Genomic DNA, 27,342 nt, shown 5'->3' with positions numbered 1-27,342 from the left:
TGCTCAAATATCTTCCCGCCTCTGCTCCCCAGCCACCCCCGCCCCCACCCCCCAAGTGAGATAACAGACGCCCAGAAAGAAAGAAGATGACAATTATGGTGGCTGATGACTGTAATTATCTTGCTACAGGACAAGGCCCCACACCCAAACTCTTACCAGGCCATTGTTGTCCTGGGGTTGGAGCGCTAAGCCTCGAACAATGTAAATCCTAACTGTGCATTCCTGCGGGACGCTGTCAGGTAATTCCCGAAACTGCCGGGGCGGGGCCGGCACGCTGGGGTCATCCGGCAGCGGGTAGACACGGAAGGAGCCCTAAGACAGAGACACAGGGGTGAACTTGCAGGCTCCCGGGACACTCAGGGACAGCCAGAGGGGTCGTCAGATGGGGTGAGGGCAGGCTGCCTTTGTGAAAGGGACAATAGCTATCAGACTGGGCGCCTTTCCAGCAGGGACAGTTGCCCGGAAGGAAATTATTGAATGGCACACGGGAGAGAACGGGTGGGGTGGAAGCAGGGAAGTCAGCGGTGGAGGTGGCCTGGACCGGTCACGTGGTTGAGCTGGTGTGATCCTGCATCTCTCTTTTTCTCCTGCATATCTTTCGAAAGGAGGAAGAAAATAATTTTCAAAAACCAACAAAGTAGCAAAGGTGATTGTGCTGTTTGCAGCACCCCTCCTTAAAGCCCTCGAGTGCTGCCAGGCAAACTCCTGTTCACCCCTCTGCCCTTAATGGAAAGGAATCACTCCCCATCCCCCAAACCCCTTGACTGCCCTGGTGTGGTGTGTCTCCCTGGCTCTGACGGAGCCCTGAACTCAAGTCTGTTGTAGTCATGTGCTCTGTGCCATCCTGTCTAGTCACCGTCTCCTTCACCAGACTGTGAGCTGTGTTCATCACTCAGCGATGGGCATCGAGGAGTAGGGGCATAATGAATGTTTCAGGCCAGGGTAAGGGGCCATGCATGTTACCTCCAATTCTGCTTCAGCTCCTGGGACAGCTCCCCTATTACTGTGGACGGGTGATAGCAACCCTGTGACACTGCAACCTCTATGGGAAAGGAGCCCTGGTGGCCAATGGTTACGAGTTGGGCTGCCAACTTCAGGGTCAGCAGTTTGAAACCACCAGCTGCTCCTCTGGAGAAAAATGAGGCTTTCAACTCTTGCTTGGCGAGAGACACAATCTTGGGAAACCGCAGGGGCAGTTCTACCCTGTCCTCCAAGGTCGCGATGTGTTGGAATCATCCCGATGGCAGTAAGTGGATGACTAGGCCCTTTTCCTGCGGTGTGGCTGGCTGGGCTGGCTGGAACTGCCTACCTTGAAGTTAGCTGGGGAGTGCTTAACAATGGTGCCATCAGGACTCCTTACTCGTGAACTTCGGTCCAGTTACATTCATTCAGTAAACCAGCATGAGTTAAGCTGTGGCGTGGTGCTGTCAGATAAACACTGGACTGCTAATCTTAAGGTCTGCAGTTCAAACTCACCAACCACTCTTAAGGGGAACGATGAGGCGATCTGCTGCTTCTAAAGGTTTACTGGCTCAGAAACCCTATAAAGGGTGGATATGAATCCGTCTGCTGAGAGGACATACAAGCCTGTCTTGATAAAAAGAACAGCGAACATGCTCCTTAGAGGCAAGGATGGCGAGACTTCGTCTTCCGTGCTTGGGACGTGCGATCAGAAGAGACCAGGCCTGGAGAAGACCAGCACAACCGAGAAAGACCCTGGGAAGATGGACCGACACAGTGGCGGCAACAAGGGACTCAGATCTAAAAGGCGATTGTGGGGACGGCACAGGACCAGGCAGGGGTTTGTTCGTTCCCTTGTGAGTCAGAACGCACTCCGCGGCACCTCGCCACAGCAACACACATCAGCATCCGCTGCGTGGGGCCGGGTTTGATTCTGATGGGGTATGTGCCAGCTCTTGGGGACACCGACATGAACTAAGGCACCCAGTGTGGCACAGGGATGCTAACTCATATGACTGTCTGGCCATCTTTGGTTATTTGGTGAGAGGCACAGGACCCCAGAAGACGTGGACCTGGGCTGTGAACCCCCAAGTCAGCAGTGCAAACCCACCAGCTTCTCTGAGGGGGAGAAAGACAAGGCAGCAAATACGTACAGGCTCAGAAACCCTGGGGAGCAGGGCTCCTCTGTCCTAGTGGGTCGCCATGATTGACTTGACAGCAGGGGGTGGTGATGAGGAGGCTTCTGAGGCCACTCCTAACTCTGTTGGTTAGCAAGGTCTGCTGCAGGTAAAGGCTACGGAAGTAGCAGCCACTCTGCCATGCATTTGGCAATGGCGGGAGGGACAGGTAGATATTGTCATCGCAGCATGAACCCAGACCTGTGGGAGCCTAGAGCGGGAGTGAGTCACTCTGCCTGAAGCCACCGGGGGACACTCACAAAGAATGTGACATTGGAGCTGGCCCTCACAGAATGAAGAGGTCTCTAAAGAGGAAGGGAGGGGCAGCCAGGGCTGAAGAAGAACCTGTCCCAAGGCTCTGAGTTGTGAGAGGGCAGGGTGTGTTTGGGACTCGGGAGAGGTTCTCCAGGGCAGCAGGGGAGGGTGTGTGAGGGCAGGGCCGCAAGGGAGCCAGGGAGCCTGTGAAAGGCCGGCTCTGCCTTTGGAAGGAGTTGAGACTTGACCCTGTGGAAACCTAAGTGGTGTCTTGATGCAGTCGGGAAACATGACCGGTTTGGGTACAGGAAGGATGGACTGAAGGGAAGAGAGAACAAGGACAGGGACAATTCATTGGGAAGCTGTTGCAACGGTCTTGCGAAAAGCCCGTGAAGGGAGAGTGGGCCAAGCAAGGAGGGATGGGATCACAGGAGGTGGACTCTCTAACATGCAGGGCTGGCCGGCCTGAGCAAGGGAGGAGAAGTGGCTTTGAGTGTGTGGGCTGCCCTGGCCCTTTTTCCATGTTTGCACCTCTGAGCATCTGTCCGATGTTGAAGGGCAGCTGCTTGCCCCAGAGAAACCCCGTCTGGTCCCTAGAGGAGATCACAACTCCTTGTACTTTTCCTTCATCGCATTTACTAGTTTGCTATCTTATATTGCTGTGATTCTGGCTGGTTACTGCCATCGAGTCGATGCTGACTCATGGCAACCTTGTAGGACAGAGTCTAACTAGCTCCGTGAGTTTCTGAGACGGTCAATGTTTACGGGAGTAGAAAGCCCCAAGGAGCGGCTGGTGGTACCCAACCGCCGGCCTTGAGGATCACGGCTGAATTCGTAAGCATGGTACTATCAGGGCTTCTATTTGTTTTGATGGATTAGTCAGTACTAGAGACTGCTTCCACTCTTCACCTGTCAGGTGTTCTGTGGTAGCTGGCATGTTCCTAGGACGCTGGAAATGATAGCACTTGTATTTCACTTACTAACTGTCCCTGGTGGGCAGCTTTCAGTGGCACTGCCAGACTAAGACAGACAGGAAGAAACTAATGATCTCCTTCTGAAACCCCACGAAAAATGTTATGGATCATACCAGAATACTATCTGATACAAGGCTGGGAGATGAGTCCAAGCTTAACAATAGTCATGAGGACGGGACAGGACTGGGCCATGTTTGCTTCTGCTGCGCACGAGGTCACCATGAGTTGGCAACTAACAAGTGACTAATTCATGACCACAGGCTCTCAGAGGGAGGGCAGAAGCAGGGTCTATTTTCCTTTCTAACCACATCTTTAGATTTAATGCAGGTCCTGGCCCAAGAGCATTGAGGGAAAAAAATCACTTAATGAATAAATGAATGCATAAAGAAGCGAGTCTATGACTGAGTGGATAATGATGCCGACGGAGAATAGGAACAAAGGAAGCGGGGAAGGTGTGCCGGTGCAGGGAGGGCTCTTAGTCTGGGATCTGTGGAGTCTGAAGGGCTCAAAAGGCATTCAAAAGCCAAGGTGCAAAAGGCTGATTCTCTCTGTAGCTTTGGCAAATGACTTGTCATCTCTGGGTTTTGTTTATTTCACTGGTAAACGAAGGAAAAGAGGCTAGACAATCGGTGATCCATTCACAGCTGGGAAATTCTATATTCTGATTTCCTGCCGCTTTGACGTTTCCTAATAAAGGCTTCCACGTTTGGACATTTTTGCTGTTGGGTGCTGTCGGGCTGAGTCTACCTATCAGATAGGGTAGACGTTTCCCCTGGGGTTTCTGGCTTGGAATATTTCCAGAAATAGGTGGACAGGTCAGATCTTTCTCCCAGAGGACTGCTGGAGAAGTTGGAACCAGCGGCCTTGGTTACAGCCGAACACTTAACCGTTGGCCACCGCGCTCCGTGTTTGGAAGCTGCCGAGGAGCACGCACCATCATGAACGGCTTGCCGTCGCTCAACGCTGCTTTCTCATCCTCACCACTACAGGGAAAGCTGGATGCAGGTGGCTCTGTGGGTGACCCAGGCAAGTGTTGCCCAGGTCTTCTTACTGGGACCGCTGACCACCTAAAAGAAGGCCTTCTCACCATTCTGGAGATTGTTGGCAGAGCGTCTCGGTGGAGAATATTAAGTACCACCCTCTGAGGACTCAACAAGGAGCCCTCGTGGCATCGCGGGTTACAAGCTGGGCAAGTTCAGCAGTTCGAACTCACCAGCCTCTCTGCAGGAGAAAGATGAAGCTTTCTACTCTCTCACAGACGGACAGCCTTGGAACCTACAGGAGCTCTTCTACTCCGTCGCACATGGTCTCTGGGAGTCGAATTGACGCACTGGCAGGGAGTGCAGTTGGAGTGGGCAGACCATGCAAGGAGCCTTGGTGGTGTACTGGGTTAAGCGATGGGTTGCGAACCACAAAGAGGCTGCCTGCGCCTGTAAGTATTTACGGTCTTGGAAACCCAAGGAAGAGTTCTACTGTGTCCTACCCAGTCACTATGAATTGGAGTCAACTCAATTGTTTCAGGGTTACAGACTCATCGATTTTACACGTTTCTGAGCAAAGAACTAAAACCGCTTGATACTCTATCTAAAAGACATGGATGCTCTTTATCCTAGGTACATCTAGAAAATAAAAATGAATCATCAGCAGGAAAAACCAGCACATTTTACTCACCTTAAACTCTCCAACCACAGAAGGATCATCGCTCTCGTCGGATTTGCCTCGGTACAGCTTGAACGTATCTGAGAAGTCGGTCAGGCCCTCAAATTCCATGACCTTCTCTAGTTCACAATCGTAGATCTGAAAACCAGCAACAGAGCATGACTCTCTCGTCCACACAAAGGCACACAGTCTACAGTCAGAAACAGAGAGGCTGACAACAGCAAACATTCCCAAGGATGTGGGCGGAGCAACGGAGACTCACATTGTCCACGTGTAAAACACGGCATACAACCCACTTTGGGGGAAATGTTAAATGTCTTCATCATTAAACATCTCTCTATTCTGGAATCTAGAAATGCCATGCCTAGCTATTTACCCAAGGGAAATAAGGACATGCCTACTTGGTACAAGAAGGTCCACTGAATCTTCATCAAGAAGATGAGTAAGAGCATCACAGTGTGGGCTATCACACAAGGGACTAGTAGTCAACATTAAAAGGTGCCGATGTCGTTTGGACTGGTGCCCTCAGTAACACATTGACTCTCAGAATTCCTATGCTCGGCTAAGGAATCCAAGCACAACAAGATGCATACTGCATGGTTCCATTTCTATGAAGTATAAAAATAGGCAACGCCACTCAACAAGGGGAGAACTCAGCTACGAGGTTGCACTGGAAGTAAAGAAGGGTGGTGTGGAATTGCCTCGAAAGGAGCACCAGGGTTGTCTCTGCGGTGAGGGATCTATGGCTTGTTTTGAGAGATGGTGTGTACAACACGCAAAACTCATCAACTATCGCTTCACTATATGTAAAGCAAACCTTGAAAAAGAACTGGAGGAAGAAGAAAAGGGAGAGGAGAGGAAGAGAGCATGAGAGGAAGGGTGTGAGAAAGGAGGACCAGTTGCAGTGATCCACGATCCCAGTTTGATCGTTTTCTGTTAGTGGCGGCCATACATGCTGGCATTCCTTAAGATGTTTTGAGATGTTCCGACAATAGGATGAAAGGGTGTCATCCTCCCCTCCCATTTTGGTGGGGAAAATGAATTTAAGGGCTAGGTGTTTTTCATTTTAAAGCATTTTCTCTATAGATTGTTCTCATGAGTCGACACCTCCTTCTACTGATAAAGCTCATGGACAATTGAAACACTCATCACACCAACAGGAAGATTATCGCCAGCCTGCTTAGTTCAGTGTCAGTCTCCTGATACATATGGCCCAAGGTTGGAATTCTGCATCCACGTAACAGCATCCACTTTTCAGGTAATGAAACAGATCCCGATGTGCAAGGCAGCAGGATGGTCTTTGAGGACTGAAGCGTGTTGTCCTACGGAGTCCCATGATTTCTAGGTCTCCCTGAGTCTAACTGGGCAGTTTGGGACATATTTTTTGTGGGGCAAACCCGTGACCAGCCCTCTGCCTGATGTCCCAAGCCCCAAGTGGCAGACAGGTAGTCATAGTTTGGGAGGGCGCCTCAGGCTCCTGGACTCATGAAAAAACACAACCCACTACAAGAGCGCTCTCGCGGCTCTTCCACATCAGTCACTACTAGGGCCCTTTCGCCTTCTCCTTGGCTCTGCTGTGGCCAGGATTAATGAGTGGTGATCCCCCGCCCACAGCAAGAGATCTCATACCTTGAGTTTGGAATAGCCTTTCTGAATATATTGTCCACATTTTTCATGTTCCCCTGTGGAAGCATAAAATTTACTCCACCAGTCAACGATTTCTTCCTCCTAAGCACATGCCAAAATGGGACGGGAGGGGGGGGAGAAAAAAACCACTTTAATGATGACCTGGATTCGCAATCTATGAAGAAAAGCCATACGGAATAGGTAGCAAAAACAGGTACTTCTAAACCTGTAACAGAAACAGGTGCAATTATAAGATGTTTATTTACAAGAACAGAGGACAAAACATTTAAGATTCTTCTGCCCATAGGCTGGAGGTGGAATGATCATCTTTAACCTTAACCAATGAAATGTAACCAAATGAAACATCCCTGTGGTTACACTAGATCAGTGGTTCTCAACCTGTGGGTCGAGACCCCTTTGGGTTGAATGACCCTTTCATAGGGGTCGCCCGATTCATAACAGTAGCAAAATGACAGTTACGAAGTAGCAACGCAAATAATTTTATGGTTGGGGGGGGGTGGTTTCACCACAACATGAGGAACTGTATGAAAGGATGGCGGCATTAGGAAGGTGGAGAACCACTGCACTCAATGACTTTCAATAACCTACTGTCACCATCATGGAAGCCCTGGTTAGTTAGTGGGTTCCACATTGGGCTGCTACCCAGAAGGTCAGCAGTTCAAACCCATCAGCTGCTCTTTGGGAGAAAGATGAGGCTTTCTGCGCCAGTGAAGTTTTATAACCTTGGAAACCCAAAGGGGCAGTTTTAGTTTTACTCTGTCCTATAGTGTCGCTTTGAGTCAGAATTCACTCGGTGGCAGTGAGTTCAATTTGGCTTTTGAGACTGACACAATCTGTTCACTTGTCTATCCAATCTCAGAAATCTACAAGGGCAATTCTACTCTCTCCTATAAGGTTACCATGAGGCAGAATTGACTTGATGCCAGTAAGGATGTTTTTGGGGTTTTTTGGTTTTTTTGGTCATATCGAGATCACTAAGCTAAGGATTTGGGAGAATTGGTCAAGTTCAAATTTCATCCCTTACAGAGAAGCCTAAATTGCTCGAGCAAGTTGTTTGACGTCTCTGAGCACGGACTGAAGTACAAATACCACTTGCCTCCATCTTTCTCTGAAGATCGACTTGAAGGTCAGATACGTCATTAGGAGAAGGAGTTTTGAACACTATAAAATGTGAAGGGAAAGCAGGAAAGCACTGCATCTAGTTTAGACCTGTGCTCCCCGAGATTCTGACTCAGTCAGCTCGGGTGAGAACGACCATTTGATAGGTTTCCAGAGCTGCTCAGCTGATTCTCAAGGGCCAGCCTCCACTGAGAACCTACAGTTTGGATGAGTGGTTCTTAGTTGGGCAGAAGGACCAACCTCAAGCCAGTCGCTTGAGGTTTCTATAACTACAAAGGATCTCCTCTTAGATTTCTAATAAGAGCGAGATCTTCATCAGACCCACTATGGGTTATATTAATTTATCTGGGCAATGATACCCAAAGTACAGACCTACAATATAACTTCCAACTGGGTTGGGAGACGGAGAGAGGAACAGGCACTCATTTTTTATTTGCACAACACATACAACAACACTCCCTGCCATAGAGTCAGTGTTGCTCATAATGACCCTATAGGACAGGGCAGAACTGCCACTGTGGATCTCTGAAACTCTTAACTCTTTATGGGAGTAGAAAGCCTCATTTTTCTTCCAACGAGTGGCTGGTGATTTAGAACTGCTGACCTTGTGGTTAGCAGCCCAACTTGTAGTCATTATGCCACCAGGGCTCCTTTAAGAACAATTATGAGAATGGTGCAGGACCAGGCTCCTTTAAGTTATGAGAATGGCACAGGACCAGGCAATGTTTCATGGCACCAGCTCGCTGGCACCTACCAACAACAACATGCATACACACAGTCACTGCCTTCCCCCTTAAGCCAATACCCCACAGCAGAATCTATACATTTTTCTTTATGTATAGGCATGAATTAATGAATGAACATGGAATTTGAACCTAGAAGAATATAGACAATCGTTACCTTTTCTGTCAGCTGCTCATGCACATGAATGGGAAGGATGCGAAGAAACCATGTAACAGGCCACGTGGATATGGGAATCCCACAAGCATCGGGTTTAAAGAGAGAGAGAGAGAATAAATTAGATTTCCTGTAGGTTTTTATAGTATGGCTATTTTATGGATTGTTTATTCAATTCACGATAATTTCTTCATTAAATACAACTTATTGGTTGTGTCCCTGAAAATATACAAAAGAATTACACACAGTATTAGAGTGAAAAGCTTGGAGGCAGCCCACCTATATCCCATCATTTCAGTAGCATTAAACAGTCTTAGTATTGGCCAATGCCATTGTCACATGAGCGGGGGAGGGGCTAGCTCCTAGAGAATACCCCAACTTGGCCTTCTGCATCCTTTCAAAATTTCTCCCATTGCAAAAGTAGTGCGTTTAGCATCACTTCAGTACCGCCTCCTAGGTACCTTCCCTTGCTTGTCCCCATTTCTGCAATAGAGCACCATATAAATAAATGCCCAGCGTTCCAAATTGCTCTAGCATGAAGTTTTTCCATTGGCTAAATCCTGATGTTTGATTTTTTTTTTTCATGAAGAATTCATTCCTGATATCAGGGACATCTAAAAGAGTGAAGAGCTAGGATTGCAGGGTTTTCTCTTTGCACCTGCTGGGACACTACCTAAGTTGTCTTCGGGAACAGTTTCAAGAAATGCTACCGAGAGCCTCCTTCTGAGATCCTCATTTAAGTTTATTTTGAACGTGGGGCGCGAACATCTCAGCTACAAACTGATCCTGCATCTGCTGTGTTGGATACCCAAGTTTCTCCTGCCAGGATTTTCTGGATCTGGGCTTTTGTCTCTCCCGCCCACCAAGAACTGCCAAGAGAGGCAGAGAGACAGATTTACCAGTTCTTTCTATTAGACTCATACCAAAGCGAGATTAAGGGTTAAATCATCGCAGCTGAATCAAGATTTTGGAGAGAAGGCTTGTACATGGAAAGCATGCTCCCGCTCTGAATTCAGATAGTTAACATCTTGCCTCTTCACATTTATTCTCCACCACTCACAATCATTTTAAAGAAAGAACATGTTGATGATTTCCAAAGCATTATTCAAAACAAGTGTCTGATTTTTAAGTTTAGGACTAATTGGGGAGAATTTATTCATGTGTGTCTGCTCATTAGTTCAAAACTGAAGCGTTTTGCTCCGAGTATATCCCCTGATGAACTTGCAGTGGGAATAAAACCATGAAACGGTACAGAAGATTCTTCCCCGTGGGCTTACGCGATCATATTTGTTTAAAGATCACCTGTCACTCCAAAATCCGCTAATAGAAAGAATCTGAAAGGAGGATTGAAAGGCTCCCCCGAGGCCCCCAGAGTCCCAGGCAGCAGCTTCATGCATTTTTCTTATCATACATACATACATGCACTGTTGTTGGAGAGGCCATTTTGCTGAGTGCTGTAGACATACTGCTTAAGCACTGGAAGTGGAAGGTAATTGTTGAAACGGCCACATCATCATGTCCAGGTTATCTGGCTAGCACTTACCAATTTGCCCCAAATCTTTTTTTCTCATTGTTCTTGTAGTGTGCCAAGCCCATTGGTTACACACCCCCATGCACATCACAGGGTCATGTTGCAGGTTTCACCCAAAGCCACAGCCTGCAGTCCCAGCCCCTAGCAGTACCATGGTTAGTTTCGACTGCTCCTTGATCTCATCAAGGTACGATGCATGAGCTGAGTTAGTGGTCAACATGTACATCTCCATGACTCGACTTCGGCAAGCTGGTAATCAACGGCCTCAAAGCTCAACGTCGCCCATTGGATTTTGCAGAGCTGCCTACCCAGACAATAGGATGGGAAAATGGAATCCCCCTTTTTTTTCTTAAGAGGCGGTTTCAATGAACCTTTCTTATCAACCCAGCCTACCTCAACTCAGTATCATTGAGGGGACGGGGTGGCTCGTGACTCATCACGGTGGGTTGCAATGTGAAATTCTAGTGGTGCCTTCAGAACTTGAGCCAGATGCTGCCACCGTAGCCTGGTCATCTGAACAGGCATTTAAGAACAGAAGGAAATTCCAGCCAGAGATTGGTTTTCTTCTTCTGAAGGCCCCCATAGTATGCAGCAGGCGTATAGTAAGAATGGACTGACAGCGAGAGGTGGCTGACGATAAAGCAGTCTCCAACTACCTTTTCCTAGAGCAGGTATGAAACGGTGGAAGCAGGGCCCCAGGTATAATTTACTCCACTGCTCCCTCGCTGCATCTTTCCTGCCGGGGACACCGAGGGAGTTTACAAAGTGGAAGCATCGTGCGGCCGTGTGAGACTGCAGTTTGTGACTGTGGAGGATCCCGGGGGTGGCCTCGAGCACCGTGCTGGCTGTGGAGGGCACATTAAACACGGTCCGGTTGCTAGCGAGCTTAATGCGGTAAGAACAAAGTGGGTTCTTTCTGTGCAAGGCTCTGTTTATCGACATGACGTATTAAAGTGCAATCTGATGCATTTGGGGGCTAGTTGACATAGTAAACTGTGCTGTGAAAGCGCATCACAAATGCCAACGACAACACCAAGATATCTGGTGTGCTCTTTTCCTGGGCTGAGACTTCCCCTCCCCGGCCCACCCTTTTCCTTCTTGTACAGTGGCTTGAATGGTTTCAACATAGCCACCTGAGTGAGCACTTCCATCCATTGACTCACTTCAAAACCACAGTGAGTTCTAATGTGGGCTGTTCCCCAATACTGACAAAACACTCACGGCCACACAGTCCACCTGCTGAGGAGAGGGTAGAACTGTCCCCCCATGGGGTTCTGTGACTGAAATCTTTGTGGGAGTGGGCAGCCTCTTCTTTTTCCCTGAGAGCAGTTCGTGGATTGGAACTGCTTGGAACCCACTAAGCCACTAGGCTCCACAATCCTCACGCTTTACGTAAGGGAAACCATCAGTGGGCTGTACGCAGTCCTGTTATCCTGTTCTGAACCGAGCAGGGGCATAAATGTGCTCCCTGACTTTCTCTTTCTAGCAAATAAAATAGCACTGGACCAGTGGTTCTCCACCTTCCTCATGCCGTGACCCTTTCATACAGTTCCTCATGTGGTGGTGACCCCCACCCCAAACATAAAATTATTTTCGTTCCAATTTTAGTATATGTGCTGCCGAAGCGAGCACCATAAAATTATTTTCATTGCTACTTTATCACTGTCATTTTGCTACTGTTATGAATCAGGCGACCCTGTGAAAGGGTCGTTCGACCCCCAATGGGGTCGCGACCCACAGGTTGAGAACCGCTGCCCTAGCCTGTCCAGAGGAGTGGTTCCCAGACCTGTTTGCACATGAGAATTCCCTGGGGGTGGGGGTGGAGGTGTAAATATATTGGTGCCTAGGTCTCCCTCCGTCTTTGGGGGTGGCAGGGTGGGGTGTGGGGTGGCCTGGCCCGGGTATTGTTTTCCGTTTCCTCCCACGATTCTGATTCCCAGCGGGGGTTCAGTCAACCCTGTCATCATGACCATCAATGAGCGAAAGATCTCGATTATTTTCTTCACGACGTCCTTGACAAACTGGCTGGGTTACTACTATTGTCTAATGGCAGTGAATGGTGGTTTGACTCGGTCACCAAATGCTTAGGCATCTGGATGACAAACGTGCCATGAGCCAATGGGCAGCTCTGAAGCCTACCTTAGAAGCCAGCAGTGGCTTAGTGTCTTCCACTTCAATGATGACATCCCGGCAAGGTGGGGCGGACATAAGGGAGGCTGCAGGAAAAACAATTTCATCATCTAAATCCAGGGCGGCACATTCGACGCCGAGTTCAAGTGTAAGAGCCACAGCATGAATGGTGAGACTTTCTGAATGCAGGGGACCCCGAATGCAGAAAATAACCCAGTCATCGATCACATTTCCCCAAACATAAGAGGATTTTAGATATTGTCTAGAGCAGTGGTTCTCAACCTGTGGGTCGGGTGGAACGATTGTTTCACATGGGTCGCTTGATTCATAATAGTAGCAAATTACAGTGATGAAGTAGCAACAAAAATAATGTTATGGTCTGGGGGTCACCACAACACGAGGAACTGTATGAAAGGGCCGCGGTATGGGGAAAGTTGAGAGCCACTGCTCTAGAGCATTCCACGCCCCATTGCTCTTATCTTTGGCAGACTTTCATGGGCCATTGCTCTTTGGTTTGGTGGGTGTGGCATACAGTAAAAAACAAAATCAGACAAAACCGTTATTAGGAGGGACCAGTCCTGAGAAGGACATCATACTCCGTAAAGTAGAGGGTCCGTGAAAGAAGAGAGGCTCTTACAAAGACACATGACACACTGGCTGCAGCAACAGCCACAGGGACACCGCTGGTTTTGAGGCTGGTGCAGGACTGGACTGTGCTCCGTTCTGACATGCCTAGGGGTTGCTACAAATTGTAACGGGCTCCTCACTCAGTAAAACCATGTGCTAAGCATCTTATTTGCAGCAGCTCATTGGTCCAATAAGACTCTATTGCTGCCGACACAATTCTGACTCACAGGGTTTCCAAGGCTGTAAATCTTTACAGAGGCAGACAGCTACCGTTTTCTCCCAAAGAGCTGCTTGTGGGTTCGAATCCCCAACCTCGGGGGTCGGCAGCACATGCTTTACCACGATGCCATTGGGGCTCTTACTCATTGACCTCTCCCCATCCCGCCACTCGGTGATTCCATAAAGGATGCATCTTCTGCTCATTTTACACATGATAAACAGCCCAACCGGGGCTGAGAGAAAGCAAGTCACTTGCCCAGGTGAAAACATTGTGCTGGAAGTGGAAGTCAGCCGCCTAGGTCTGTCTGAACCCCAAGCTAGGGTTTTAGGCATAACCTCTGAGCTTGGGGCAGAGAAGATGCTCAAAATCCATGAAGAGAACCAATCGGGACATTGGGAAGGCTGACTTTTAAGGAGTGTTGAAGCTATGCAGTTGCTGTGAGAAGTAGTTTTATATCCCACTAGGCACCCTAGATCTACTGGCCTTCCCTAGATAAGCTCCCCTCTAGCTCCTGACAACTGCAGGAACCCAGAACCTGATGCCAGAGCAGCAGGGGTGTGTCCATAGGGCTCCAGGTAAGCTCACGCTTAGCTTAGCCGTTTCCCACCTCTTCATCTGCATGTAAACCCAGTCTCAGGGACAGGAGGAGAAAGAGACTCATTTTAGCATCCGGCTAACCCAGGTCCGTTCCCCAACTCTTCCCCGAGCACCAGTTTTTTTTTTTGTTTTTTTTTTAAATGTGCCCTAGGCATGAAACAGCTCTAGCCACGATCATCAAGCTAGGATGAACAAAGGGCTGCCAGTCTGCTCTGCCCCTGACTGATATAAGAGCACCACCACCAATCAGGTGTCTCTCTGCCCATAGCCAGGGGTTCCGAGCACCAGTTTTAAGACAGTGCCAGACTGATCTACGATAACCTATATATAATAATGGGGAACAAGGAGTCCTGGGGCACAGTGGCACGTGCTTGGTTGCTAACCGAAAGGCTGAGGGGCGACTCAAGCCTAACCATCATGAGGACGCGCGGGACCGGGCACGGTTTCTTTCTGTGGCACATGGGACTGTTTGCTTATGAGTTGGTCTGCTAACCACAAGGTCAGCAGTTCAAAACCAACAGTCGCTCTGAGGGAGAGAGATGAGGTTTTCTATTCCCCTAAAGAGTCACCGTCACAGAAACCCTCAGGGGCAGTTCTACCCTAGGCTTGCCATGAGTCAGAATCAACTTGATGGCAGTGGGTCTGGATTTTTAGGCAAGTCATTTAAATTCATGAGGTGTGCTTTTTGTCTTCTAGGGAAACCCTTTCAAACCACACCACCACAATGCTGTGAAGAGCGAGCGCGGGAGGACAACAGGTAGAAATAAATGCTTCCCCTCAGAGCTCGTGGATCTCCCTGGGTTGCCACTCAAAGCATTCCCCACGCGGGAGTGCCATCCTCTGGCCTCTGGCCTTTTCTACCGGACGATTGCCTGATGGGCGTGAGACCACCTTGTTCAGTCCTCTCACCTCAATGTCTGGTGCAGTATCCGGCCCCTAAGTGCTGAGTACCCCTGAGCTACTGGCTGCATTGTGTGGAGTGACTTTATCCCCATCAATGATGTGGGAAGAGCGCCCTCTGTCGTTCCAGGCTGTTAGTTGACAGGCAAATGGGGAAAATTCACAAAGCAACGTATTCTGAAGAGAAGTCTTACGCTAACTTAGGAGGAGGAGAGGCCGGAGGTTAATATCACAAACAAACAACAAATAAACAAACTCACTGCCCTATCTAGTCGATTCCAACTCATAGCAGCCCTATAGGATAAGGGAGAACTTTTCCTGTGGGTTGCCAAGTCTCTTGACAGTAGAAAGCCTCATCTACCTCCTGAGGAGCTGTGGTTTCGAACTACTGACCTCGAAGTTAGCAGCCCAACGCACAACCTCTACACCACCGGTGCTCCTTTCAGAGGTCGGTAGCTCTCTTCAAAACAAGACTGGTATTCAAATCTAGTTTTGCCACTAACTATATTACCTTAAAAACCAGCTGCTGCTCGGAAAGGGCCCCTTTAGAAGGTCCTGGGCAGAGACAGGGGAACATGTGGAGCAAAACGCAAAATCATTAAAAAGAAAGAAAGCAAAAAGACCAGGCTTACTGTCAGATCGAGCCTGGTGGAACCCCCAGACAAGAGACCCTTCAGGCCTGGAAATGAGCTCACCCCCATGGCTCCATCTTTAGCCAAACAAGAGACTGTTCTAGAAGGGGAGCAGTCACTGAGGGGAGTCCACACTCCTCCGAATAGTTCAGCATTGAGATGGAAAGGGCAGTGCGTCCTCCAGGTCAAAGTTCAGAAGGGTTAGGAAGGAAAGAGGATTGGAAACCGGAAATCCAGAGAAAGTAGGCCAAGGGATGTAATACTGTGGGGACTGCACTCGATGACACGGAATGCCAGGGGTACACGGTGCTGCATGGAGAACAGATCTGTTTCCCGTTCACAGTCAAACATTCAGCAGGATCCCGACTCGGGGTCACACACCTGGGTGGCTCACAGTAGGGTTTTCAGGGTGTGCATTGCCACGCCTTTCTCCCCAGGGCCTTTTGGGTGGTCTCGAACCCCCAGCCTTTCAGTCAGCAGCCCAGTGCCTTAGCCATTTTCAACACCCGGGGATTGCAGGGGGGTAGCTACAGCATCTACCATGAAGCAAACTCTTTCCTCGTCTACAGAATCTGGGTAAGGAATCTTGACCCTGAAAAGACTTGTCAGGGTGAAGTCAGATCATGCGCAACCCGTCCCCCCATATTGTTATCCACGGTCTGCGTTTTACCTTTTAGCCTCGGGACAATGTCCTCCTTGGCTGCGTAGGGGTCACAGCGAAAGCGGTCCAGGTGGTCAATGGTACACTGGCCAACGACGGGCTTCCGCCCAAACTGCCTGTGGTCGATGACCTTGATCACCAGGGGTGGCATGTACAACTCCTCCTTGGGCAGGAACTGCGGGCCACAGACGAAGCGGTCATTTCTCTTTCCAACATCCGCAGAGGGCAGTTTGACCAATAAATGCCCCCAAAGGGACCCACTCAGACCCTTCTGCAGAGCCGAGGAACTCCAGTAGGCTCAGTAATACAAGCAGTGTGGTGGCTGAGAGCGTGAGCCATGTCACTCCCGTCCTGGCTCTGCCCCCTGGGTTCCACGGCTTAGGGACCCCTTTGACCTTCAGTGCCTCCGTTACTACCTCAGGCTAGCTCTTGTGGTTTTGTGGCATCCTGACCTGAATGTGTCATTTCCCTCTGTAGGCCTCAGCTTCCCCATCTGTCACACGACAGGCTGAAGGAGATGGCCCTGGGGTTCAAGGCCTGCTGGAGGCACCACATGCAGGAAAATGGCTGGGGGGCTCAGGCAGGGAGGGAGCGGGGAGAGCGAAAGGTTCTGGACCTTCTGTCCCTTCCTGGGGAAGGGATGCCCCCTGTGGGCACCTGGGCAGGTACTTCTCCCCAGTCAGCAGTCTCTACCTGGAGGGATGTGCCAGGGATCTGGTCTCTGTCCACAGGGTCTCCTGATTGGGAGTTCATATTCTGCCCTCTAGGGGCAGACCAAGAAAAAGTCTGGAACAGGTAACAGAATTGATGGAAAGTTTGTTGGGGGAAATAATGATTGTTCTGTGTCACGGGACCTGGTTGAGGTTTTAAGAAACTATGACAACGGTGTGAGAGTTGAAAGGGGAAATGTCACTGACAAACTGAATAAAGGACGTAGTTATTCTAATTGCTATTGGATGTGGGAACTGTATGTACTGTCCATGCACATGTGTGTGTGCGCGTGTGTGCATGTGGTACACATATATCCGTGTTTCAACTGAAATGTACACGGGCATCAGGGAGTCTGGATACTGTACCACTTTCATGAAGAGGACAGAACTGGGAAAGTTGGGCGTCTTCTTCAGGTTTTTGATCACCACGGATTCCACCCTTTCTCCTCCACACTCCACCACCAGACTGGGGGACGTGATGGAAGCCATCTGGAAGTTCTTCATGTTTCTTAAGCCCCAAGCTAGAATCTAAGAAAACAATTTATGGAGAAGGGGAAGAACTCCAGCATGTTCTAAAGGAAAACGATGTCTTCAAAATCGGTCGCTGCTTTAAGGTGGGCTCGGGCAGATTTGCCTCAAGCCCCATGGGCCATTGTCCTGGAAAGCCCATGGGTCATGCGAAGAAAGCTGCTTTGCATTCTTTCCGTCTCCTGCCCCAGCTGCTCAAAGCCAATGTTGCTCAGAGTGTAGAACACAAATCCCGGCCAGGCCATGGAATCGCAGTCTGATCTCTGGCAAATTATTTCCCTCCCTCCCGCCTAGGTCTCCTCTAACCCGTTGCCCTCCAGGACTCTGGGCAACCTCCGACCTCTCTCAGCAGTTGAATGCATTCACAATTTTCCCTCCCCAGGATCCTAACTGAAGGTTGTCAGTTCCCATGTACCCAGAGGCACCTCGTCAGAAAGGTCTGGCTGTGAAAACCTGTAGAGCACACTCCAACTCCAACACACACAAACCTAAAGCCCTCTGCTATCAAGCCAGTTCTGCCTCATAACAGCACTACGGGACAGGGTAGAACTGCCCCTCTGGGTTTCCATCAATCTTTACAGGAGCAGAACACATCATCTTTCCCTCTGGGAGCAGCTGGCGGGTTTGAACTGCTGACTTTGTGGTTAGCAGCCCAACTCGTTACCCGCTTTGCCACCAGGGCTCCTGTAGCACATAGAGAGCGGGTAGCCATAAGTTGGAATTGACTTGACGGCCAGTGGGTAAGTCTCATCTCGAAACAGGGCTGATGGGATGATCTACCATAGCATCCAGTGTAAACTTCCCAACACGTGGCCTGCATTGCCCTCGTTTCAGAATGATCCCCACTGACCTCCAGGCATCATGAGAATGGAAATCTTGAACAATCGATCACAGGCCTGATGGGGTCCACTAACCCATCTAGCTAGTTCCATCAGCAGACTCTGTTCCAGTACTTTCTTCCCACCCTCCACCTCTCTCAAGTCCCCCTCCTCTCTGTTCAGACAGATGCTGTTCTGTGAACCCATCCTCCCTCCCTCAGCTCTCTGAGCAGTCCCCCAAACTCAGGAATCTGCAGGTTCCCAGCCAACAAGCACTCTTGACATTCTCCATAATGTTGAACCAGACCTCTCCTGGCTGCTTCCCAAACCTTCGACTTTGAGGAATAGTTCAAATTTGGGACCAATTCACAGGAAGTTGTAAGAAGCAAGAAACTATGCGGCAGTGTTCCATTTCTGATGCCAACGATCCCACCGCTTGGTAGCCACTCCCTTTGATTCGATGAAGGCAGTTTAAGGCAGCATACCTCAATCGCGGTGAGCTGAACCACAGGCCTGATCCCCTGGGGGACCATGTACAGATTCGGGGCCCTCTGTGAGGGAAGAATGGGAAGGTTGGAGCCATCCTAGGAAACAAACACGGGAAGATGCCAGTGACTCCCTTAATCCAGGCAGACTGGTCCTGGAATTATAGACCAGAGCTTTCAGCAGATGAGCTGAAGGAATAGACGAGGGAGACGTCTGCAGCTTACCTTGTCTCTCAGAATCAACTCTGCAGTTACAAGGACGTCCCCACAGGCCTTGTCCCCATTCATCACGGGGTGCCAGAGCAGTTTGGGCGTGATGTCCATTTCTGAGTTTAATTTCACCAGAGGAGAGAAAATACTCCTTCCTAAAAATTCATCTTTGCCCTGGAAAAAACAACCAGTCCTTCCCATTCACCAACCAACATCCCTTGACCTCCCCAGCCCTCGTGCATCTCGGGAAAGGCTAGTGATAATGATGCTACCACAGGACAAAACGTCGCCAGTGTCATTAAATGGCACATGTGGAGACGGCTCTATTGGCAAATGTTTGGGCGCTTATGCTTTGACAATAACGATCATAATAAATCGCCATGGTCCTTCCCTATCCCCAAGCCGTCTAAGAAGCTGAATTACTTACCACTTGGTCATTGTCAAACAGTTCCATGGTCACCTTGGGTGGGTTCTGTAGGACGGTGTGGGGCTCCCCGTAGATTTCAATCTCATCAAAGATAATCGTCTGGTCCCACGTGGGATTCAAGGTTGAGTGGATGATCTCAGTTGTTTTGCTTCGATGGAGGAAGGAGACGTGAGCATAAGGATCTAAAATAGGAATGGAGAAAAGAGAGTTAACAAGGAGCCCATAGAGTTCATCTCTGGAGGACCACACATTTAACCACGTGGTCAAGGGCCTTCACCATCCACCTGTGAGATAAAGGTCCAGTGAGGCCCCAGACGTACCAAGGCCCTCCCTCTGCAGAAGAGTCCCACGCAGCCTTCTGAGCCCAGAGCAGCACTTGTGTTAGGAGAGCAGGCTCTTCGGGCAGACAAATTTGGGATCTAATCCCACCCACCACATGACCTTGGGAAATACTTAACCTTTCTAAACAGTGGCTTCCTTCTCCACACAGACAGTAATATTACCTGCATCACAGAATTAGGAGAATCAAATGAGGTAAAAAATGGAGAGGAGAGAGCCTATCATATAGGGACTATTTGATAAATGCTAATTATCAGTATGATTGCTGATGCCGATGGTAATCCATGTAGTCAAGGAATAGTTCTCGAAGGCCAGGTCTCAAGGGCATAGATGCCCATGGGTTGACAGTCCGTGATAGCAGAAGGTTTTGTTCCACTCTACTTGAGAATACAGATTGTGGTCATGTGTCCTAGAAAATAATTTGTGTTCTAAATCATCACAAAACGCCTTTGCAGTGTACCTATGTGGGGGACTGAGTTATCTGGGCAGAACTCCAGAGTCTAACCTGAATCGTTGCACAAGTCAAAAGGGTGTTTGGTTTTTATCACTGTGACTGTCATTCAAACGCAACGCTTTGCTTTCCCTCCAATGATACCTGTTTCAAACTAGGGGCTCTGACGGTGTATTGGTTATGCCCGGAACTGCTGATCTCAAGGTCAGCAGTTTGAAATCACCAGGCACTCCTCGGGAGACAGACTGGGCTTTCTACTCCAGTAAAGAGTCATCGTCTGAGAAACCCCAGGGGGTTGTTCTACACAGTCCTATTGGGTTGCTATTAGGAACTGGAACCAATTCGATGACAGTGAGTTTTGGGTTAAGGTTTCAAACTGTAAGGAATATGCTTCGAGTTTGATGAAATGTTAAATCAACAGTGCTGATGGAGTCTTTGATTTTCAGTGATGGACTGCCCTCTGGTGGAAAATATTTGAATCTGTCCTTTTTAAAAAACAACGTTCTAGGGCTGAGGAACCTTGGTGGGGTAGTGGGTTGTATGCATTGGGTTGCCAATGGCAAGGTCAACAGCTCGAAACCACCAACCACTCCACAGGAGAAAGTCGAGGCTTTCTACTCCAGTAAAGAGTTACAGTCTCGGAAACCCACAGGGGCCATTCAACTGCCTTGCAGGGTCTCCGGGAGTTGGAATCAATTTGATGGTCGTGAGTTTGAGGGATTTTGAGTCATATGATAGGGGCAGAATCCGTGAGTGGTATTAAATGATTACTAGGATCAGCTGCTAACCCCAAAGTCTGGAGGTTCAAGTCCCCCCAGAGGCAATGCAACAGAAAACCCTACCCCTACGGACCGCTGTTCCACTCGGGCATACATGGCTCTCCATGAGTCAGCATCAAGGCCACAGCAAATGGCTTCCCTTATATGATAGGGTTACCCGTGAATCCACTCTAATTTATAAAGCAAACAAACAACAATAAAACCAATCCCAAACTCCAAACCATTCACAAATGTTGACTGTTTAATGTTCATCTTAGAACCCACTTCACACCTGATGCAAACACACTCAGGTAGATGGGCATGGCTTTAAGAGGCTGAGGAAGCTCTTGTGAGCCTCAGGTCCTGACATGTAAAGCTTCCCACACAGCCCAGGAGGCCCCTGTGCCATCTACGGTCTCAAACAAGAGCTGTAATCTCCAGATGGGTAGATGCCCCCACCCCTGCTACAGCCTGCTTTGAGCCAGCCCAAGGACAAGAAAAAGCAGACAGAATGTCAGGGAGGGACGATGAAGCCACATGGTCTTAGGGTGCTGGGGATTTGGGGAGCAACCTACAGAGGAAGTCCAATGAACTCCCAATTGTTCATAGTCTGGTGTTATAGACCCGTGATACTTTTGTCACCTTGAGATCAGTACAAGGCAGTTGAAAGGCTCTTCATTTATCAAACACCCAGGGCTCCGAGGCAACAACAAAAGCTGCCGTGCATGTGCAGAGGGAGCAGAGCCTGCTCCTTCCTCTTGGTGCGTTTCATTATTTAATCACGTAATGGCTATCGGTATACAAAGGCCGTGCTTCTCCGGCCCCCAGCTACAGCGCCCGATGCCTCTGGTTGTCAGCCAGTAACCGGGTGATTGACGGCACCCATACCAAGGAATCTCAGCACCAAGATGCTCCCTGCTGCCACTGCAGACGGCAGGAAGCACTCACCTGATGCAAAGTAGAACCACACCATGCAGCCATGTGAACCTGGGAGATGAACACCAACCCCCCCTCCCCCCACCTTCCTATTTACCTGAAAAGCTGTCCTTGTCCAAAGCAATGAGGTTTCTGGCTTGGTAGACGTAGCAGCGCAGGTGGTAAAGGTAGACTCCTGGAGGAAACAGGATGGGGATGACTGACAGGAAACACAACAAGGCCACCCCGTTTGCTCTATAATAGCTGCTCATTATTTCAGATAAATGCGCCATCCAAATCTGGTTCCCCACGGGGCGGGAGAGGAGGGAACCCATAGAATAGTGGTGAAGTAGTCCTATTTCCTATAAAATAAAGCTTAATTAAAAAACCTGACACTCCTTCTGTAAACGACATGATTTGGGGGCACTGCTTGTCGTCATAGACTTAAAATGAAACTGGGTCACCCAGCAGTTACAGAACCTGTGCTTTCTATACATCCTTTTCTATAAGGGGCTGGGGGCGGTGCTCACGGAAGGAAGAGTGGGCATTTCCAGCATGCCAGCTCATCCCAGACAATTACACCCAGGGAAATCCTGCAGGGCCGTCTACCTTGTCCTAAAGCGTCGCTACGAATCGGAAGACTCAATGTAGTGGTTCTCCAACTTCCTAATGTGGCGACCCTTTCATACAGTTCCTCATGTGGTGGTGACACCCCCCAACCATACAATTATTTTCGTTGCTACTTCATCACTGTAATTTTGCTGCTGTTATGAATCATCATGTAAATATCTGATAGGCAGGATGCATTTTCATTGTTACAAATTGAACCTAATTAAAGCATAGTGATGAATCACAAAACAAGATGTCATTATATATTGTGAACTATTTATTTCTAATGCCAAATAAATGAAATTTTATCTTGAAGCATGGTGTAACTTCTTCACGCCGGGTACTCGTATGTGGGCGTATCTGCATGTGGGCGGACCCCCTGGAGACCGATAGAGGAGCGGTGTCTCGGTTCCTAAGACCATTGGAAATACTATGTGTTTTCCGATGGTCTCAGGTGACCCGTGGAAGGATCATTCGACCCCCAAAGGGGTCACAACTCACAGGTTGAGAACTGCTGCTTAACGGGATTTGGTACACTTTCTGTACTATTTCAGCATCAGATGTGGGAATTTTTGTTGTTGTTAACATTTTCAAACTCTTATACTCCTTGCAGTTAGCAGCCTAATGCTAAATCCACAGCACTCCCAGGGCTGCTTAAGCCTCTGAGCAGTAAGAGCAAAGAAACACCTGTTATAAAGCATGTGTCAGGTATTGAGTACACAATATTAATGTGTTCGACCCCCACACTGTTATCCCTAGAGGCCTGGTGGTGCAGTGGACTAAGCAATGGGCTGCTAACCTCAACGCTGGCCATCTAAAACCAGCTGTTCTTCAGGAGAAAGATGCGGCTGTCTGCTCCTGTAAAGATTTACAGCCTCTGATACCCCTGTCTCTTTGAGTCGGTATCAACTCAATGGCAGTGAGTTTGGGCTTGGGTTTTGTTTGTGCACGCGTGGGAATCAACTCATGGCGGTAGGTTTCGTTTTTTGGTTTTCCTGGCTCCAAAATTCCTAAAGCTTATCACCGATGCCAACCTTTATTAAACTTTTTGAGCCTTTTAAATAACAATTTGGGGGAGTTCAACAAAATAGAGTTCAGTGCATATTCCCTAAAGAGCTTACATCAGAATTGGTGCTTGCATCGCCCTCCAGGCCAGCCAGGAGCTTTTAAAATGTGTTCTAAAAAGTCCTTCCCACCAATTCTGAAAACAAAAGTCACGTCCACACAGAGAGATTTTCAAAGACTTTTTGTGGCGAGTCAGCGAGTTCTCTTGAAATACGTTCTAGGAATGAAATTCACCAGCGACAGGTCACACTCACGGTCAAAGTTACAGGAGATGATGGGCGTGTTAGCACCGAACACTGTGGTGGCGCTGTGCTTGGGCTTCTCCCCGCTCTTCTCCTCTGCATCCTCCGTGGTGTCTGTGCCCTAGTCAGAAAGACTGTCAGTCAGCGGTACCCAAAACAGAGCAAGGTTGCCTGATGGAGACGTTTTCCACCCCCTCGCCCCATTGGAAGAGATGAGGCAACCGCGGGATTATCTGACTCCCCCTGAGGTCACCTAGCTGGGATGTGGCAGAGAACATCAGGGCCAGCTTTCCTACCCCAAGGCAGGTTTCCCAAGCCCTGCTCCTGACCGAGAAAGAAAAGGAAACACGGAAAGGCCGAAAGCCAAAGCCCAACTCACTGCCGATGAGTCGATTCCAACTCACAGCAACCCGGCTGGACAGAGGACTGCCCCTTTGGGGTTTGGGAGACTTTCAATCTTGCCTGGGAGCAGACAGCTTCATCTTTCTCCCACAGTGCGACTGGTGAGTTTGAACCCGCTCACCTTGAGGTTAGCTCAGTGTGTAGCCCGCTAGGCCACCAGAGCTCCTTCAAGGATAAATAGGATGGTTGAACGGACAGGGATGAGAAAGAGCAGCAGAAAAGGACACCGGGGGTGTAAAAATGTAAAAGTCGGCTGGAATTGATTCCCGCCTGTCTTGTTTTCCGTCTACCTCGGCCATTTTCTTGTTTATTTTTTCCTGCTTCCTTCTCCCTGCCTTCTTGACCATGCCTCCAATATGAAGTGCCCTCTAATTTCGAGGACCATCCTTCTGTATCCCCCTTGTGCCTGTACCTGGAACTTTCTTGGCTGGGGCACAACTGTTTCCCAGGAATCATGCAAGGAAGTCAGGCTGCGGCCATTGCTAGCCTTTACTGAACCCAGCGTTCTGGTACACGCATCTCTGGAGAATGCTGGGTGAAGCCATGTGAACCAGGCTTTCCTGCTGGAGCGCTTAGCAATTCCCGTATGTCCCTGGCTTATGAATGCTACACAAACGACTGAGCACCTGTCGGACCGGCTTCAGGGGGGGCGGGGGGTTGTAGAAAACTCTCTGGAGTGGATCGTGTTAAAGTGCATGCAGCAATATCATTTGAGCTTTGCATACTTGGGACTTACAAGGGCACCTTCAAGTTTAAAGATGGCAGCTGCCCCGTGCGTCTCGGAAGGAGCCATTTTTCTCCTCCAACGTCTGCGGCGAAAGGTATCTGAACTACGTTGTTTCCAGTGAAATTTCCAGCCTATTAAAGAAGCATATTCCCAGCCCTCCCGGTCTTCCAGTTCTTCCATGGCCTGAAACAGAAGGAGTGAAACGTTCGATGTTAACGATAATGATATTCCTTACATTGATAAAGCAGATGATCACGGGGCCAAGCAACACATATGCATATTGAAAATCTTGTGTGACTGGAACTATGCTGGGAATCGGGGGTGCCACCAAGAACAAAGCGGCAGGTCTCTGTGCTGGGGGGGCTGACAGCGTGTGACGAATACAGGGAGATAATCAGGCAGAGACCATGCAAGGAGATGTGCGCCTGGGCGGTGACCAGGTCCACACTCTCTCTCGTGCGCTCCACTCAGTGCTGACTCAGAGCCACCACTCAGCGGGTTTCTGAGGTTGTAACGGGAAAGACTGAAAGCCGTCTTTCTCCCTAAAGAGCTGCAGATGGTTTCAAACTGCCCACCATTTGGGTCGCAGCCCAACATGTAACCACTGCTCCACACCGGCTCACCACCAGGGCTCCTGATTCAGACTGCTGGGTGGGATGAGCCAAGCGGATTTATTTTTTCTCAAATTGCTTTGTAACCTCACTAGCTCCAAAGAACATGGCTACTTAAAGCGATTGTGATGTAGCTGGACAAGCTGTCATCTCATCCTTTCCCATAAAATCTGTGACCGAGTGTGAAGATGTACAGCCTCGGAAACCACAGAGGCAGTTCCACTCTGCTCTCTAGGGCCGCCATGAGACAGCATTGACTCGACGGCAGTGCGTTTGAGTTTTTGATAGCTAACCATTCAAAGGTGGACCCGATTACTTAAGAGAATCTCTGAAGTAACTAGTACCCAAGGAGAAGAGCGTTTTTCAAACCCTGGTGGTGTGATGGTGTAGCCTCCCTCCGATAACTGAGAGGCTGGTGGTTTGAGACCACCCTGCAGCTCCAGACAAGAAAGGCTTAGCAAGCTGCTTCTGTCCGAGCCTAGGAAACTCTCTGCGTCCATTTGACTCTGTTACACGGGATGGTGATGAGTTGAGATCAGCATAACCATATGACTTAATTGTATATGAATAGAAAAAAAGCCTCATTGTCTACCACTCAATGCTGACTCACAGACAACCTTAATTTTCAACACTGTATTCAACTCAATTCCTTGAACCAAGACGGGCACTGGCAACTTGGTGGGCACCGCCTTAAGGGTGGAGCATGTACGCACGGAAGATGCACGGAAGAAGCACGGGGTCTTTCCTTTCGTGAGCAGCCATTGGAGAGGTTGACATTGTACTTGATGTTGGGGTGACCAGATTTAAGAAATGAAAACTACTACGGAATAAGCTCTGTGATCTGCCAGTCACCAGTAGGACTTGTGGGAACACAGATTTCTGGGCTGCAGCTCCCAAAACCCCAAGCAAACCCTTGGCTTCCAAGTCTGTGCTGACCCACAGCGACCCGGTAGGGTGGGGTAGCACCGTTCCCCTAGGTTGGGAATCTTTGTGGAGAGCAGGCAGCTTCATCATTCGCCATTGGAGTGGTTGGTGGATTCCAACTGCCGACCTTGTGGTTAGTGGCCCAACATGTACCCCACTATGCCACCAGGGCTGCCCCCACCCCCGAGTTTCTAAGTCAGTGGGCTGGGAGGAGGCAGTTCTAAGAAGTTCCAGGTGATGCAGATGCTGCCGAAGGGCTTTCTTGAGGACCTTTGAGCAGAGGATGAAGCGCTTGGTGTGCATATGGTTTCTGTGTCAAGAGTCCAGTTAGCAACGGCGTCTGGTGGGCAGAGCTCCCCCCACACCCTGCCCTGCTGCTCTTACCCTGGCAGTACTTGAAGCATTTTGGGTCAAATCTTTCTTGCGTTTTCGGATCAGCCTTCGCCGTCGGTGAGTGTGGTACATTTTCTCTGCTGCCACCCAGGATTTGGGCTTGTTATCAGGAGGGATGGTGATTCCATACTCCCAACCTGGAACAGAGTTTGTGAGGAGTTATCATAAGACATGCCTTTGCCGATCATGAAGCTAATACCCCCTCACTCTCTCTGCCCCCAAACGTTGTGTGTGGTCCTGGCAGAAGGTCGCTGCTCTTTGCATTTTGCCTTGCAAACCCAGCCAAACTGGATTTAGACCCTTGCCTTGGCTCCCTCCTAAAGAGCCCTCTTTTGTGGCCCTGGTGTTATCGTTGATTTGATTGTATTCCTTGTAATTGAGTGCAGCTATGAATAAAGTAAGGAGCCCAGATGCCACAATGGTTAACCACCCAGCTGCCGACTGAACGATACCCAGTTGCTTCTCTGGAAAACCCACCCCCACTGCCATCAAGTCAACCCCAAGTCACCGGGACCTGCCTCTTTGGGTTTCTGAGGCTATAAATCTCTACGGAGGCAAAAACCTCATCTTTCTCCCTTAGAGTGGCTGGTGGGTTTGAACTGCTGACCTTGGGGCTAGCAGCCCAATGTGTAACCCTCTAGACTACCAGGGCTCCATCTGGAGAAGGAGATGGAGGTTTGCTTTCATAAAGCTGACTGCCTAGAATCATCAGAACAAAAAATCTTACCATAGTGAATGATG

At 49.2% G+C, this 27,342-nt stretch overlaps 1 protein-coding gene and 1 non-coding gene across 3 annotated transcripts in view; both read right to left on the bottom strand.

Moving 5' to 3' along the window:
- The window catches only part of MYOF (myoferlin), a 163,596-nt gene that overhangs the window by 23,713 nt on the left and 112,541 nt on the right, over positions 1-27,342 (bottom strand). The window contains exons 29-43 of one of the 2 annotated variants that reach the window (XM_045291587.1): positions 26,593-26,738; positions 24,683-24,856; positions 23,557-23,665; positions 21,747-21,824; positions 19,166-19,347; positions 18,754-18,912; positions 18,529-18,627; positions 17,064-17,225; positions 15,997-16,162; positions 12,360-12,436; positions 10,109-10,165; positions 8,693-8,704; positions 6,656-6,754; positions 5,039-5,164; positions 157-312 (exon numbers count right to left, since the gene is read on the bottom strand). In XM_045291587.1, coding sequence (XP_045147522.1) covers positions 157-312; positions 5,039-5,164; positions 6,656-6,754; positions 8,693-8,704; positions 10,109-10,165; positions 12,360-12,436; positions 15,997-16,162; positions 17,064-17,225; positions 18,529-18,627; positions 18,754-18,912; positions 19,166-19,347; positions 21,747-21,824; positions 23,557-23,665; positions 24,683-24,856; positions 26,593-26,738 — 1,802 coding nt within the window. The remainder of the gene's footprint in view (positions 1-156; positions 313-5,038; positions 5,165-6,655; positions 6,755-8,692; positions 8,705-10,108; positions 10,166-12,359; positions 12,437-15,996; positions 16,163-17,063; positions 17,226-18,528; positions 18,628-18,753; positions 18,913-19,165; positions 19,348-21,746; positions 21,825-23,556; positions 23,666-24,682; positions 24,857-26,592; positions 26,739-27,342) is intronic. The other variant, XM_004701066.2, reaches the window with a different exon arrangement.
- Positions 13,933-14,071, bottom strand: LOC115870033. Its single transcript, XR_004046502.1, has one exon. It is a non-coding gene; the product is annotated as a small nucleolar RNA SNORA48 (small nucleolar RNA).

The sequence above is a fragment of the Echinops telfairi genome, unplaced genomic scaffold, assembly GCF_000313985.2.
Source record: "Echinops telfairi isolate 266 unplaced genomic scaffold, ASM31398v2 ScPeMD7_70;HRSCAF=299, whole genome shotgun sequence".
NCBI lineage: Eukaryota > Metazoa > Chordata > Mammalia > Afrosoricida > Tenrecidae > Echinops > Echinops telfairi.
The sequence above is the reverse complement of the archived record's forward strand: the minus strand, read 5'-3'. Positions and strand labels throughout refer to the sequence as shown.